Raw genomic sequence first — 14,304 nt, 5'->3', positions numbered from 1 at the left:
GTTCTGCAATAAGTTACGTCATGATACGAGTGCATAAGAGTCCTAGGACTTGAAGGCCTTGGCTTTATAATGAACCCTCTTAATTTACAGCTTGCCTGGCGATTTATTTTTTTTGCACCAAATAAGCGCATTGGCAAATCCCTGTCCTAGTGACTACTGGGATTCCACCTACCTTTACAGAATTTGCTTAAGCTACACAGCAGTCAGATGCCACCTTTTTCCATGTTTTCCACTGGAAGCAAACAAAGTAACTTTATGTGAAATAAGAAAGTTTTTCTAATACTTGGGTGGAGAGTGGCATGCAGGACGTTGTTGTGTTATTTCTTTAAAATTGCAGTCTAAGAGAATTGCACTCTGTTTCTTTAAAATTACATTAATCTTGCTGCTACTACAATCTGTATTCATTTCGTCAGTGGTAAGACGGAGTCTGGTTTGGGCTTTCAGCATTGCTGTGTCATTCCCAGGCTTTGGTGAAGAGAACTCCCAGCAGCGGTATGAGCTCTACCATGAAAGAATCCGCCTTCCAGAGCGAGCCCAGAGTGCCCGAGAGTGTCATTCGACATGCAAGCACCTCTCCTGCAGAGAAAGCCAAGGTCACCATCAGTGAGGGGAAGGGCCCCGACGAAGAAAAACCCAAGAAGAGCAGCCTGTGTAGAAATGTTGAGGGCTGTCGAGAGGAATTGCAGTCCCAGGTACAATTATCAGCTAGCTGTTAAAAGAAGATGGTTTATGATGAGGATCTTGGGCAGACTGTGTTGGTTATCAGCCAAATTGCTTGATTTTTATGCTCTTCTTTACGATAAGAAGGATCATAAAAGTGGTGTCAGGCTTTAAAAACCGGTTGACATGCAACTCTTGTGAAGGCTCCCAGCAGGAGCATCTTGTGCCTCACTTGCCTTATCTCTTTCTTGTAGGCCAACTTCTCCTTTGCACCTTTGGTGCTGGAGATGCTGAATTTCCTGATGGATGCCATTCAGATAAACTTCCAGCAAGCTTCAGCCATGGGGAGCAGCAGTCGTGCACAGCAAGCTCTCAATGAGCTACATACTTTGGACAAGTCAGTAGAAATGACAGATCAGTTGATGGTATGATACTAAAGGAGTCATTGGATTGTGGATAGGTGGGATCGCTTTTAAACAGAAAAATTTCAGTGATATACTTTTGCATGCTTTTACTAATGACTCAGGTCCCAACTCTTGGCTCTCAAGAAGGTGCTTTTGAGAACGTCCGCATGAACTACAGTGGTGACCAGGGCCAGACGATCCGGCAGCTGATCAGCGCTCATGTGCTGAGGCGGGTGGCGATGTGTGTGCTGTCATCCCCGCATGGACGTCGGCAGCACCTGGCTGTGAGTCACGAAAAGGGCAAGGTGAGTTCTATAACTCTGTAGAGAATGTTGGATTGTAAAGGAAAATGAAACAGCCTTAGAGCGCTGAACAACAAGCAGAACATGATTTGTTCTGCCTGTCCTGAGATCTGGATCTTCTGTAAAGTATTACATAGCTTAGAAAAACCTCTCATTCTTCAGAGAAAAGAGTTCTTGCAGCAGAAACAGTGAAAACTGGGGGGGGACAGTCATAGAGCTGAAATTGAAATGCCTTTTTCCACTCAGTTGTAAAGCTGGGTAACTAAGTTCAGTTTGTTCTGCAGATTACAGTCCTTCAGCTCTCAGCGTTGCTCAAACAAGCAGACTCCAGCAAAAGAAAATTGACCCTTACTCGCCTTGCGTCTGCACCGGTTCCATTTACTGTACTGAGCTTAACTGGAAATCCCTGCAAGGAGGACTACCTAGCTGTGTGTGGACTGAAAGTAAGTGCCTGGCAAACCCTTTTCTAGGCAGTTGGAAACATCAGCTCAAAACCAGCTGTATTTCTTTCCTCTGAGGAGCTAGCGCAGAGCTAGCTCCAAAGGTCTGTCGCTAATTGTAGCTCATGAATCACTTTCCTACCAGAGATATGAAGTAAAAGAAGCAGTATGTGTATGAATAATATAATAAATGAGACAATGCCTCAAATAAAATAACACTTCATTGTATTTAGGCCAGTTTTACTTTAAGACAGGAGTCAAGGTTTAGTCATGTGAAACAGTGTGTTAGAACTAGTCTGTAACTAGTGTTTTGTAGCAATGGCTCCTCTTTTTTTGTATTCTCCCAAATTTAGATTCAGCTTTCACAGTGCCGAATCCACAAATCTATTATTTAGCTAAGAAACAGCTGGACTCTGTGTGGTTTTGGTTTGGGTTTTGTTTTTTTTTCTTTACAAACTTTCATGTCATTCATCTCAAATGCAGGAATTTTAGATTCTTACTCTATGAATCGTTAGTGGCACTAAGAGGAATGCTGGCTTTTAACTCCATTCTTGGCTTGAAATGTTTATAAACCTTTTGTTCTAATACTTGAACAATTCTTTTCATTACTCCAGGACTGCCACGTGTTAACATTCAGCAGCTCTGGATCAGTCTCTGATCATTTGGTACTTCATCCCCAACTAGCCACTGGAAATTTCATCATTAAAGCTGTGTGGCTGCCAGGATCTCAAACAGAGCTTGCTATTGTGACTGCAGACTTTGTGAAGGTATGTTTGATCATAAGCTGTTGATGATAAGTGGTTGTCTTCTTTCAGCCAGTAGAGTCTGGATCTTTGCGGAGTTGCGTGCAGAAGAATATGATAATACTCTTAGTTAGAAATAAATTGGAAATGTAAATTTGTGGTGTTTGGCTACTGTTGCCATAAGAAAAAGCAAACCCAAAGAGCAAAAAAATGAACTATAACATCTAATAGGCATTCCCTTGTCTCAACTTTTGTCCATTTGCACTGTTTTGTATCGTAGTAGTTAACTATTTTCTTGATTCTTCCCACAGATTTACGATCTCTCTGTAGACGCCTTGAGTCCAACTTTCTACTTCCTTCTACCGAGTTCCAAAATCAGGGATGTCACTTTCCTTTTCAACGAGGAGGGGAAGAACATAATAGTGATCATGTCCTCTGCTGGGTACATCTATACGCAGCTCATGGAAGAGGCGAGCAGTGCCCAGCATGGACCATTCTATGTCACCAATGTGCTTGAAGTCAATCATGAGGACCTAAAGGTACCGGTGACTTCCCTTTCTTGTAGTATGGGCTGCAGTGGCTTTCTCTCTTTTGTTTGTGCCTTACATTTGAAGGCAGAAGTTTCCTTTTTTTCCCTTTTTTTTTTTTCCTTTTCCTTTTAAGCCCCCGATCTAGATCAATGAGCTTGCCATTCCTCTAAAGAGAGAAATATCCTTGCAGTGAAAGGGGGTGGGGTTGAAAATTAAACCCCTTGATCCTTTCATCTAGAAAATGGAGCATGTTTTCCATGGCTGGCTCTGAAGTCATGCCCAGCAGGATTTCTCAGCAGGGAGATGGCTTCAGAGCAGTGCTGTTCTCAGAGCGAGGCGCTCCAAAGGTGCAGTAACCAGAACGGATAAAGTTACTGACCATTGCTGGGGGTGCAGAGGTGGAGTGAGCCTTTGTTTCTGGTCAATAGCAGCTCTGTAGTCTTGGGGGCGACTTTTAAAATCTGTCCACATTTCGCTCAGTGTTTTTACCCCAGCCTGCTCCAAAACAGGGGAATAGATGAGAAGGCGGCCCTCAGGAAAGCTCTTTTATGAGCTGGGAACATGGGGAGTGCTCCACATGAGATTCTCATACAACATTCAAGCACGCAGATGCAGTAGCTGAGGGCGCTACCTACAGCCTACGGGTATGCAATCTCAGTATCCCCTTCAAAAGCCTTTGAAGTATCTGATGGATGAGTTCACCAAGGAGTTGAGCTTAGAAAATTGTCGTTTAGGGCTGCGTTCTCTCACTGGTGGGGAGGGGGCGGGAGAGAGGCTTTTGGAGTAATTCCATCATGAGAAATTTAAAAGCCTGACGGAGTGTTTTGGAGGATGTCTGTTTATCTTAAATGTTGTTGTTTCTCTCTGATCCTACAGGACAGTAATGGCCAGGTAGCAGGAGGTGGTGTGTCAGTGTATTACTCCCACGTGCTACAGATGTTGTTCTTCAGTTACTGTCAAGGCAAATCCTTTGCAGCCACCATCAGCCGAGCCAATCTGGAAGTGCAGCGGCTATTCCCGATTAACATAAAGAGGTGAGGTTTGTGTGGAAGGCTCCCCTGAAGTTTTAATTTCTGTTTATTTTTAATAAATATTACTAATTATTTTTAACATCCCAGCTCTGAATGGCCAAAGCTTGTGGTGAAGATCCCCTTTTTGATTGATGATTTCTTGCTACTTTTCACGTTGCTTCTGCCCTAATTGCAGAAAGATTTGAAACCAAAGCTGGCTGTTTCAGCAGCGGGGCACGTATGCATTTTTTCTTCCCACTAAGATTTCACAGCAGAAAGGTGGCTTCAGAGCAGCCTTGCTGCACAGTGCGGAGCTGCTACTGGTGCAGCAGCTGGAACCGATGGGATTACCCACTCTTGCGGAGGCTGCAGAGCAGGAAGCCTTTGTTTCCTTTCGGCAGTAGTACTGCAGTGGACCTTGTGTATTGTGCATATTAAGGCTTATTTTCAGGCTCCCTTGAGGGAAACCAATCTTTTATGTTATGAATGTGGCAAGAAAAAAGCTGTTCTGACAACCAGAACTGGGCATTTAGGCCACAGACTCTTCACCAGAACTGGGCATTTAGGCCACAGACTCTTCACTAGCCTGACGCAAAGCCACTGTCGTGAGTAGGCTCTGTAGAAGTGTCAGGTTCCAAGAGCTCCCTAGCCCTAGTCGAGTTTGGCTTAGTCTTTTTGCAGCTTTATTTTTTTCCAGTGAGCAGAGTCACACAGATTCTCCTGCATTGGCCTTTGCTTAGTGCCACTGGGTGTGGTGAAACATGGAACTGTGCATCTGTTCAGATAAAATGATAGCTGAAAGCCATTTTAAAATTACTTCCTTAGTAACATTTTATGCCCGAAACTAAGGAAGTGTCTTTCCTCAAGTTTTCAGGGTAGAGATCAGGGTTGTGATTTGGGATGCTCGTGCCTTCTGCCCACTCAAGTGACTGTCTCAGGTTTCTCACCTATAAACTAGGCCCTGATGTTCCTGATTGATCGTCAATGCAGTGCTTTGAATTCCTGCTGAGGACAAAACTTTAACTGATTTGAATGGTGATGGATTTTGTGTGTTTTCACCTGTTGCTGCTTAAATTAATGTCATTCTGCCCTCCATTTCTTGCAGTTCAAATGGTGGGAGTAAGACTTCACCGGCATTGTGTCAGTGGTCTGAGGTGATGAACCATCCTGGCTTGGTGTGCTGTGTTCAACAAACCACAGGTGTCCCACTGGTGGTGATGGTGAAGCCGGACACCTTTCTCATCCAGGAGATTAAAACCTTGCCAGCCAAAGCAAAGGTTAGTCATAGTTCCCTGTATTTTTGGCCCTTTGAATGTGTTTTCTTGTTGTTCCATTAACAAGATCTCTAGTCTTCGCAGCTTTTCTAATGCAAAGAGTTTGTTTCTTCAAGCAGCAGTTGCCAGGTCCTTTCCTTCACCTGCATTGCTTGCCTTTGCAGATTCAGGATATGGTGGCCATCCGTCACACAGCCTGCAATGAGCAGCAGAGGACCACTATGATCCTCCTGTGTGAAGATGGCAGCCTGAGGATCTACATGGCCAATGTAGAGAATACCTCCTACTGGCTCCAGCCCTCTCTCCAGCCTAGCAGCGTCATCAGCATCATGAAGCCAGTTCGCAAGCGCAAGGCAGCTGCTATCAGTAAGGGACTTCTCATACATATCTTGTGCAAGGTAGCAGTGGCAAATGTAGACGCAAAGATTGATCAGCATCATATAAACACTTAAGACGTTCGCTTCTGACAGTTCTGGTTAACCTCAGGGCTAAGTATTAGCTAAGTCTGGGTAGAATGTTTCCATAGATGTATATAAAAATACATAGCTATCTGGCTCGCGTGGACATTTCCAAAGGAGGCAAGCTCATTCTGCAGCTTTTTTACCATAGCTTTGCCTGTTAGAATGTATTTTGTCAAAAATGTCTCTCTCCCTTTTTAGCAACTCGCACATCCAGCCAAGTGAACTTCCCTATTGACTTCTTTGAACACAACCAGCAGCTCACAGATGTAGAGTTTGGAGGCAATGACCTGCTGCAGGTTTACAATGCTCAGCAGATAAAGCACCGGCTCAATTCCACTGGCATGTATGTGGCCAACACAAAGGTAAATGGGGCAATTTGGGGTTTCTGTTGGGCTTCTGTGTGATGTTATTGTCCGAATTGATAGCATGCCTTTTCTTAGAAGTCTGCGTTGTCCAAATGACCCTGTACAAATCCCATGATACTGTTGGATAAACAGTGGAGGCACCTGTGTACAGACTTCAGATCCTTAGCTTAGGAGTGAACTTTTGACTTCACCTTTCTGAGCTGTGATTTGTCTTCTACAGCCCGGGGGTTTCACCATTGAAGTGACGAACAATAACAGCACGATGGTGATGACAGGTATGCGGATCCAGATTGGCACACAAGCGATAGAGAGAGCGCCCTCGTACTTGGAGATCTTTGGCCGCACCATGCAGCTGAACATGACCCGGGCTCGTTGGTTTGACTTCCCTTTCACTCGCGAGGAAGCCTTGCAGGCTGACAAAAAACTAACCATCTTCAGTAAGTCTTTGTTAATTCTTTGCTTTGACTGCCTGTTGTAGTTGTGCTTGGGTGCGTTGAAGCTATTGTGCTTCACTTCATAGTAGGGAGGGCTTCCACAAGCTGTTCGTTTGACCTGACTACAGAAACCGTTTGAGGGGCGGATCCTGAACATTTCATAACTTTATAGCCCAGTTTCTTGCTGCAGTGGATGAATGTGCAATAGCTCAGTTCAACTCAATAATTTTGTGTTGAGGTAACAGAGAAGGAAAGTGGCCTTGAAAAGGAGATGAAACTGTCAGAGTGACTGTATATTAATGATGCAGTGTAACTGCTATCCTGACCTTAGGAAGCTATGCTTGTTTGTATTCAAAAGAAACTGCTTTGTTAGTTTTTAAGAAATTTCCCTCATCACTGCAGTTGGGGCTTCTGTGGATCCTGCTGGAGTCACAATGATGGATTCCATAAAAATTTATGGCAAAACCAAAGAGCAGTTTGGATGGCCTGATGAGCCCCCTGAGGATTTCCCATCTGCTTCAGTGAGCAACGTTTGTCCCCCAAACCTGAATCAAGGGAATGGCACTGGAGACACAGAGTCGGCTACCCCTGCTGCTGCCAGTGGGACTGTCCTGGAGAGGTATTTCTGCAGTCTTTCTTTTAGTTCTCCTTGAAGATGGGTAGTTGCTCTAGCGGGGACCTAGGTACACTTGTGTGCCTTTCTTAACTGGGAGAACTTAAGGGAAGTTAGTGAGTTGTTCTCACGGCCATACAAAACAACAACTGAAAAGCCAATGATTATCTTCGAAGGAGGGCTTTGTACTCACTCTTGATTTATCTGGTGGAGTAGATGGATAGATCTGTGTGCATGCTTCATGTTGCTAAGTTCATTTCTTACAGCAGTCTTGGAGAGCTAAAAGAGATTTCTGCCTTCTTGGTACATTTTCTCATTTCAAGCTGGCCCTTTTTCATCCTCTAGAGCTCACAAATGTTAGGCCTCTCTGAAGTTAAGTTCAGTTTTGAGGAGGACTTTGTGTGTGACCTTGCTCTAGGCGAGTGGTTCCCACCAATTTATCTTGTAGCCCGTATGTCTCGGGTTTAACTACTGTGGTGGAGAAAGTGTTAGGTCCCTGCCGCCCCCAATATCCCTATTGAGAGTCAAACCGCAAGGGTGAGCTGGGCATATATTTAGCAGAAGAAAGAGAACTTTTTTTTCATCCAGCCCATGTTCTTTCCCTGAGCTCATATAGTCTGTGCCATGAGGGCTGTAGAAAGCCTGGCAAGCTAGCAAGGATAGGAGGGAAGCAGATCAGAGAGGAACTAGCACTGCTGAAAAATGAGCATTTTAAGGGATACGCTGCTTGACTGTGAGGAAATGGTGGTTAATTTTGTCTTACTGAAATTCCCCAGTAAAGGTTCAGGGCTTGAAGCGGCAGTTATGGCCAGCTGAAGGACCTGTTTGGCCATCCTTTAATATTTTGTCTAATAGTTCGTGAGGTTTTTTCCTGTGCTTAATTGCTGTTTTCTTCCCTCCTCTGCTGTGACATCTCCACAAGATGTCCCTCTCTGCACAGACATGCTTTCTGGTTTTCCAAAGCAGTGGGATTATATTCTAAAAACTCAGAACCAAAAAAATTATTCTTTTTATTTTTACTTACGTGTTACAGAATGCAGCATGGTTACCTTATAAAGGGCCTCTTGAGTAGGAACAACTAATGGCAGGCAAGAGGCAGCTTTCCTATCAGAAGTTTGGTGTCTGTACTTCAAATTTAACCTTCGGTAGTGCTTTAAGCAATGTGCTTGGCTTCTCTGTGCTAGGTGGCCTGGATCTCCTTTACTTGTTTTGCTATTAGGCAAGTGTCTGCTGCCCAGATAGAAAGAACTGTGCTTAGATTTACTGTATATAGCGCTCTCCTGGCTTCCCGATTTCCCCATTTAATTTGCCTTTTGCTTAGAATGTGTTCTAGGGAGTTTTTCTGTGAGCTTTACACATTTTTATTTTTTTTTCCTTTTTCTTTGCTCCCCCAAAGTTCTGAAACTGAGTCCCTAACCACCCTGGACCGGTTAGTATGCCATCCTTTTCTCTGCACGAATGAGTGTGTGTCAGAGAGACAGAACACATGATGTGGCTTTTGTTGACTGTTTTTTTGTTTTCCGAGTGACATTTGCTTCTTTACATTCTGGTCATTGCATGGCAGATGGTTTAGCGAAATGTAAAGATGAGGTGGTTTGCAGATTTTTGCTGTATACAGCATAACTGTTGCTTGTTTGACAGACTCCTCTTTTCGCTTTGTTCCCTCCTTGCGTCTTTTTATCCCACTTATATTCCCTTACTAGCTTTATGGAGGGTGGCTGCGGGTAGGGGAATGCACCAGACCAGACAATTGTTGTTTCTTCTACCTTGTATCCAATCCTACGCTGTTATTTCTCCCCTTAATGTTATCTCTTCCCTCCTTTTTCCTGTATTCTTGCACTGCTCCTTCTGGTGTGTCAGATGGCATTTCAGGTAGTTCTACCGCGAGGCATGAAGTGGTGCTGCAAGGGAGGTTCAGCACTTTGCCGCAAGTTATAAATAAGGTTTTCCCTCGGGGCAAGTATTTTACTAGCCTGCCTTACCGCTGTCAGAAGTTTGGACTTCAGCCTCTCTCACTTGGGTCATACCCAGTGCTCCAAGTTAATTTTCCTCTGGAATATTTTGCACTGAAACTCCAAATTGGAAAGAGCAACCTGTGTGAAAATAGCAAGCGAGTAGAATCTTGCTCCCTTAGAAAAGTCGGTTACGCTTTTTCCCATGTGTCATACCAACCCTTGATCTGCAGTCATATGTACGTCTGTGGGCCATGGTGAATTGGTACTGTCAAGACAATCCAAGTTATCCCTGCTGCAGGCTGTGTAAGGAAATGTTTTATCCTCTTTGGTAGAGAAAAGCCCCTGTCTTTCAGCTGTGGATTATTAAAGCAGTCCTAAGTTTGTCTGTGAGCGTGAGCCAGGTTTAACTCTGGTCTGTAACACAATGAAATGATATGCATGGTGCCTGTGGCAGGTTTTATCATGCTTTGATTTTGTACTTGGCATTCGTTAGCTGTCTCTGAGCTACTCATGACTGTAGCCCGCATAAAGCAAAGTGCTAAGGAGAGAGAAGGGTTGCTGTACTCAAGCCTGCTTTCCTTTCTCCCTTCAGGCTAGTAGTGAGTTCTTTAGAAGCGCTGGAAAGCTGCTTTGCTGTAGGACCAGTCAACGAGAAGGCAAGTAACTTTCTGAATACATTCTTGAGCTTTCAGAGATGGGGGAGGAGGGGCAAGATCAGCAGCACCTCCTGCAGCCCTGGGGGCCTGATACGGAAGAGAGCCGCATCCGTTTTGCTCAGAGCACTGATCTGAAAGTTGACTTAGCGAAAAGCATTTGAAACTAGTTTAGAATGACAATTGGCATTTGCATTTATCGCTGGTGGGATTTTTGTGCTGTAGAGTGACCTCGTTTACAAAAACAGCAGAGTAGAAGCCCATAAATCTCAAAAGGACTTTTCCTGTGTAGACATGTGAAGTGTTCCTTAAATGCCGAATAATAAAATGAGGAGGCTGTCAAAACTGTATTGAAGGAAGGCAGAAACTTGTATGCACAGTGCAAGGAGGGTAGGGAGCTGCAGGTACGCTGAGAAATCAGACTCATGCATCACCTTAATGGTAAATGTACTGAAGAATGTTTTTTGTCTGTTCTTGGGAGCAGGAGAAGAATAAGGTGGCAGCTCAGGAACTGGCTACTATGCTGCTCTCCATGCCAGCACCTTCCAGCGTCCAGCAGCAAACCAAGAGCCTCTTGGCTAGCTTGCACACCAGCCGCTCAGCATACCATAACCACAAGGTAACGTGGTGCAAGGATATTAACGTCTCCTGTAACTTGCCGGTTTATGACTGAGGTGCAGCACGCCCTTAGAAAGCCCTTCCTCCATGCAGCGTAAACCTGCTGGCTAATTTTCCTTTAGCTCCTGCTGCCTGCCTTGCTGGCTTTTAGGAAAATACTAGGGTAATACTAGGAAAATACTAGGGTAAGCGGCGGTCAGACTATGTGCTAACATAATTGCAGTAAATGCACAGATGCCTGCAGATAGTAACCTTTGCTAACCACTTGAATGGTTATGTTTATACACTGGTCTTTCCACCTGCATTTAAGCCTGAGGGGAGAAAATGTGAAAAATCCATTCTCAAGACATTTCTTCTGTTACAGGATGACTGTTTAGTATTAGTTGTCCTTCTTAGATGACATTGGCCAAGAGTTAAAGCAGCAAGTGCCAGATTTCCCCAGGATCTGTCCTGCAGTTGTATTTCAGTTGCCTTGTTGTGCTGCTGTCTATTGTTTTTCTTTGCCTATGTTATCTTTCACTTTACAGGATCAAGCACTGTTAAGTAAAGCCATTCAGTATTTGAGTTCCTCAACCAAAGAAGGAAAGGACCTTGATCCTGAAGTGTTTCAGAGGCTGGTCATCACTGCTCGATCCATTGCTATCATGAGACCCAACAATCTGGTCCATTATACGGAATCAAAGCTGCCACAGTTGGAAACAGGTAGAGAAGTCTGGATTTTTCTTCAACTTTCTCTTGTGATAACTGAACATGTCTTGGGGTATCTGGCTTGGTGTGACAGGGATTGTATTTGACACATTTGTTAGACATGCGATAGTCCTTGTAATGAGGACATCAGAGCCTCTAATGAAAGCCATTTCAAGTAAACTTGGTGTTACCCTGTTTGTTAACATTTTCCCCTGCACGTATCTGACAACTGTTTTTTAGTCTGTACAGAGAATGAAGAAGGGCAGGAGGCCCAGAAACACGCTGAAGGAGATGGCTGCACATTTATTACCCAGCTGGTCAACCACTTCTGGAAGCTACATGCCTCAAAACCCAAAAACGCCTTCCTTGCCCCTGCCTGCTTGCCAGGTGTGCTAGCTCTTCTTTTGCGATTGTAAAGCTTGTGTATTTTGAAGGAGCCTATTTTAAGCCTGTAAACAGAGCAAATGACTTGTTCCAAACTAGGCTTAAGGTGTTAATGATGCAGTGAATGCTTTCTAAAGTATATATGCTCTAATGCTTTTGTTCAAAAGTATGGGTATTGTGCTAGTAAAAAGGGACTGATGATTGATTTACTCACATTTGACTTTGTGGATGGCATTAGAAGATATTCAGTGGTGCTGGTATGTGGCATGCACTGTATTCCATTAGGCAGACAAGACTGGTATGTAAGCTCATTTTGGATTGAAACTTCGATATATTTGTGGTGCTAACATCGTGCCTCAAAGTCTACAAACAAAAGATGCTTCCTCCAGTGTCTCACTCTGTGTGCTGAAATGGAAAGATAGTTGATTACAGTCCTACTTTTATTCCTCCTTAGGTCTCACTCATGTTGAAGCCACAGTCAATGCTTTGGTGGATATTATCCATGGGTACTGCACATGTGAACTGGATTGTATCCATACGGCATCCAAGATCTACATGCAGATGTTACTTTGCCCGGTATGTAATCTTTCTCTGGTCTGCGTCAGCCTATAACACTGGTAATAGTAAGAGAATTAAATACAGGTAGAATGATAATACATAGTATGGATACAAAATAGAGGCATGCAGCCAAAAACATAGAGCCAGAAGTGAATGAAGGAGAAATTTCTCTCCTTGTATTTTAGTAATGTTTGTGATGTGCTGCATGTGGAATGGTAAGCATTGCTTTATTGCTGGGGAAACAGGGAGTTTAGAAGTTGGGTAGTGACATATGTCTTACGTGGATCATGACCAACAGAGAGTCATAAGTGTATTTTTAGCTATCTTTCCAAATAGTGTGAATAAGCACTTAAAGCTTAAGAAGTTTAATGATTAACTGTTAACCCTCTAGGATCCTGCAGTGAGCTTTTCTTGCAAACAAGCTTTGATCAGGGTGCTGAGACCAAGGAACAAGCGGAGACATGTCACCTTGCCATCCTCCCCTCGGAGCAATACTCCTATGGGTATGCAAGATCCATTCATCTTTGCCTTTAAATGAGCATGACCTGCTTTATTTGTCAGAAAAGACAAGAAACTTTTAAATGGGACAAAACTCAGTCTTTTTCCTTTCTTTTCTCTCTCTTGCCCCCTAAAAACTTTTTTTTTTTTTTTTTTTAAACATTCACCTCTTCTTTGATGTTCTTGGGTTCAAAGAGGAGATCTCTCTGAGATATTCCCATTTCAGTGTTAGGGAAATCTGACTATTTTATCTAGGGGGTAGTAATCCAGGCTGTCCTAGTATTTCTGTGCGTATTTTCAAGTCCTTATAAATCAGTCATAAAGATGTGTGCAGACCAAACTTAGGGTATCAGATCTCCATCCAAGAGATACTTTTTTAGCATTGACATGAATTGTAGTTGTCGTGGAATCTATTAGTGACTGGGGGTAAACTGAGGACAGCTTAGGGTTTTCTCCAGCATTAATTACCTTGTTCATGATGATGTGAGGAAAGAGCGCATTTGTGAATTAATCCTTTGTAACTCAGGAGATAAGGATGATGACGATGATGACGACGCAGAAGACAAGCTGCAGAGTTCTGGGATAGCAAATGGTGAGCATATCCGACAAGAAAGCCAGGAGCAAAGTGAAGTTGATCACGGGGACTTCGAGATGGTGGTAAGTCCAGAGTACTTCTCTTTGGAGCCTTTTAAGTATGTTAGGTACTTGAGTTTAATTTAGTTATGATGAATCAGTTTGTAGTGCTCCATTAGGTGGTGGTGGTTTGGTGAAAGCTCTCACTGTGTTTCCTCTCTGTAGTCTGAATCTATGGTTCTGGAGACTTCTGAAAATGTGAATAATGGGAACCCTTCTCCCCTGGAGGCTCTTCTGGCTGGAGCAGAGGGATTCCCTCCTATGCTGGATATTCCTCCAGATGCAGATGATGAAACAATGGTGGAATTGGCTATTGCCCTGAGCCTGCAACAAGATCAGCAAGGTAAGATGTAGGCATTATTGGCAGTCAAAAAGGTAAATAGAATATGAGGAAACTGGGAAGGAAACAGAGCAGAAGCTGTTGATGTCATCACCAACAAAGCAAAGGTAGTAGAACTATGAAATGTATAGATAAGGCCAGAGTTAACATAATTCTCTCATAGAAAGATACTCATAATACGTTTTCTTCTTGCAGGGAGCAGCAGTAGTGCGCTTGGACTTCAGAGCTTAGGACTGTCTGGCCAAGCACCCAGCTCTTCTTCTCTTGATGCTGGAACGCTCTCAGATACAACAGCATCAGGTAACTGTTCACTGCGAGGAATCAAGCTTTTTTGATTTTGACCTAAATAATGACTTAAAATTTGTTTGTAAATACAGTTTTGAAGAACCAATTATTACTATTGGCTTCATGTATTTTTGATAGCGTATTTATGACCTTTTCCTGCTTGGAAATGGACTTTTGTTATAAGCTTCTGAGGAAGTTATTTCCTCTTCTTAAAATAAAGCAGACAAAATAAACCATATACTGTATTCCCTTTGCATTTATAAACAACCAGACATTGTTCTTCAAATAACTTGTATAATTGTCTATTTGATGAGAAGGTTTCCTTCTCAGGGTATCTCCCCTCCACTGCTTTTAGCAGACTTAAATGTACTGATGGACACTTCTAAGTTCCCTTTTGATTTGTAGCTGAAAATTGACACAAAAACCAAAGGGAAATATTCGTGGCTTTTCTTTCGTA

General features: G+C 43.3%; 1 protein-coding gene across 5 annotated transcripts in view; it reads left to right on the top strand.

Moving 5' to 3' along the window:
• The window catches only part of UBR4 (ubiquitin protein ligase E3 component n-recognin 4), an 80,352-nt gene that overhangs the window by 24,810 nt on the left and 41,238 nt on the right, over positions 1 to 14,304 (top strand). For 3 of the 5 annotated variants that reach the window (XM_076356081.1, XM_076356080.1, XM_076356078.1), the window contains exons 38-59: positions 465 to 692; positions 915 to 1,085; positions 1,187 to 1,369; positions 1,651 to 1,809; positions 2,421 to 2,573; positions 2,861 to 3,088; positions 3,956 to 4,113; positions 5,195 to 5,366; positions 5,528 to 5,729; positions 6,023 to 6,186; positions 6,410 to 6,626; positions 7,026 to 7,242; positions 8,633 to 8,665; positions 9,784 to 9,847; positions 10,329 to 10,463; positions 10,990 to 11,164; positions 11,390 to 11,536; positions 11,988 to 12,109; positions 12,483 to 12,594; positions 13,116 to 13,246; positions 13,388 to 13,565; positions 13,758 to 13,862. In XM_076356081.1, the coding sequence (XP_076212196.1) occupies positions 465 to 692; positions 915 to 1,085; positions 1,187 to 1,369; positions 1,651 to 1,809; positions 2,421 to 2,573; positions 2,861 to 3,088; positions 3,956 to 4,113; positions 5,195 to 5,366; positions 5,528 to 5,729; positions 6,023 to 6,186; positions 6,410 to 6,626; positions 7,026 to 7,242; positions 8,633 to 8,665; positions 9,784 to 9,847; positions 10,329 to 10,463; positions 10,990 to 11,164; positions 11,390 to 11,536; positions 11,988 to 12,109; positions 12,483 to 12,594; positions 13,116 to 13,246; positions 13,388 to 13,565; positions 13,758 to 13,862 (3,454 nt within the window). The remainder of the gene's footprint in view (positions 1 to 464; positions 693 to 914; positions 1,086 to 1,186; positions 1,370 to 1,650; positions 1,810 to 2,420; positions 2,574 to 2,860; positions 3,089 to 3,955; positions 4,114 to 5,194; positions 5,367 to 5,527; positions 5,730 to 6,022; positions 6,187 to 6,409; positions 6,627 to 7,025; positions 7,243 to 8,632; positions 8,666 to 9,783; positions 9,848 to 10,328; positions 10,464 to 10,989; positions 11,165 to 11,389; positions 11,537 to 11,987; positions 12,110 to 12,482; positions 12,595 to 13,115; positions 13,247 to 13,387; positions 13,566 to 13,757; positions 13,863 to 14,304) is intronic. The other 2 variants (XM_076356083.1, XM_076356082.1) reach the window with 1 other exon arrangement.

Source organism: Aptenodytes patagonicus, chromosome 19 (assembly GCF_965638725.1).
Source record: "Aptenodytes patagonicus chromosome 19, bAptPat1.pri.cur, whole genome shotgun sequence".
Taxonomy (NCBI): domain Eukaryota; kingdom Metazoa; phylum Chordata; class Aves; order Sphenisciformes; family Spheniscidae; genus Aptenodytes; species Aptenodytes patagonicus.
The sequence above is the reverse complement of the archived record's forward strand: the minus strand, read 5'-3'. Positions and strand labels throughout refer to the sequence as shown.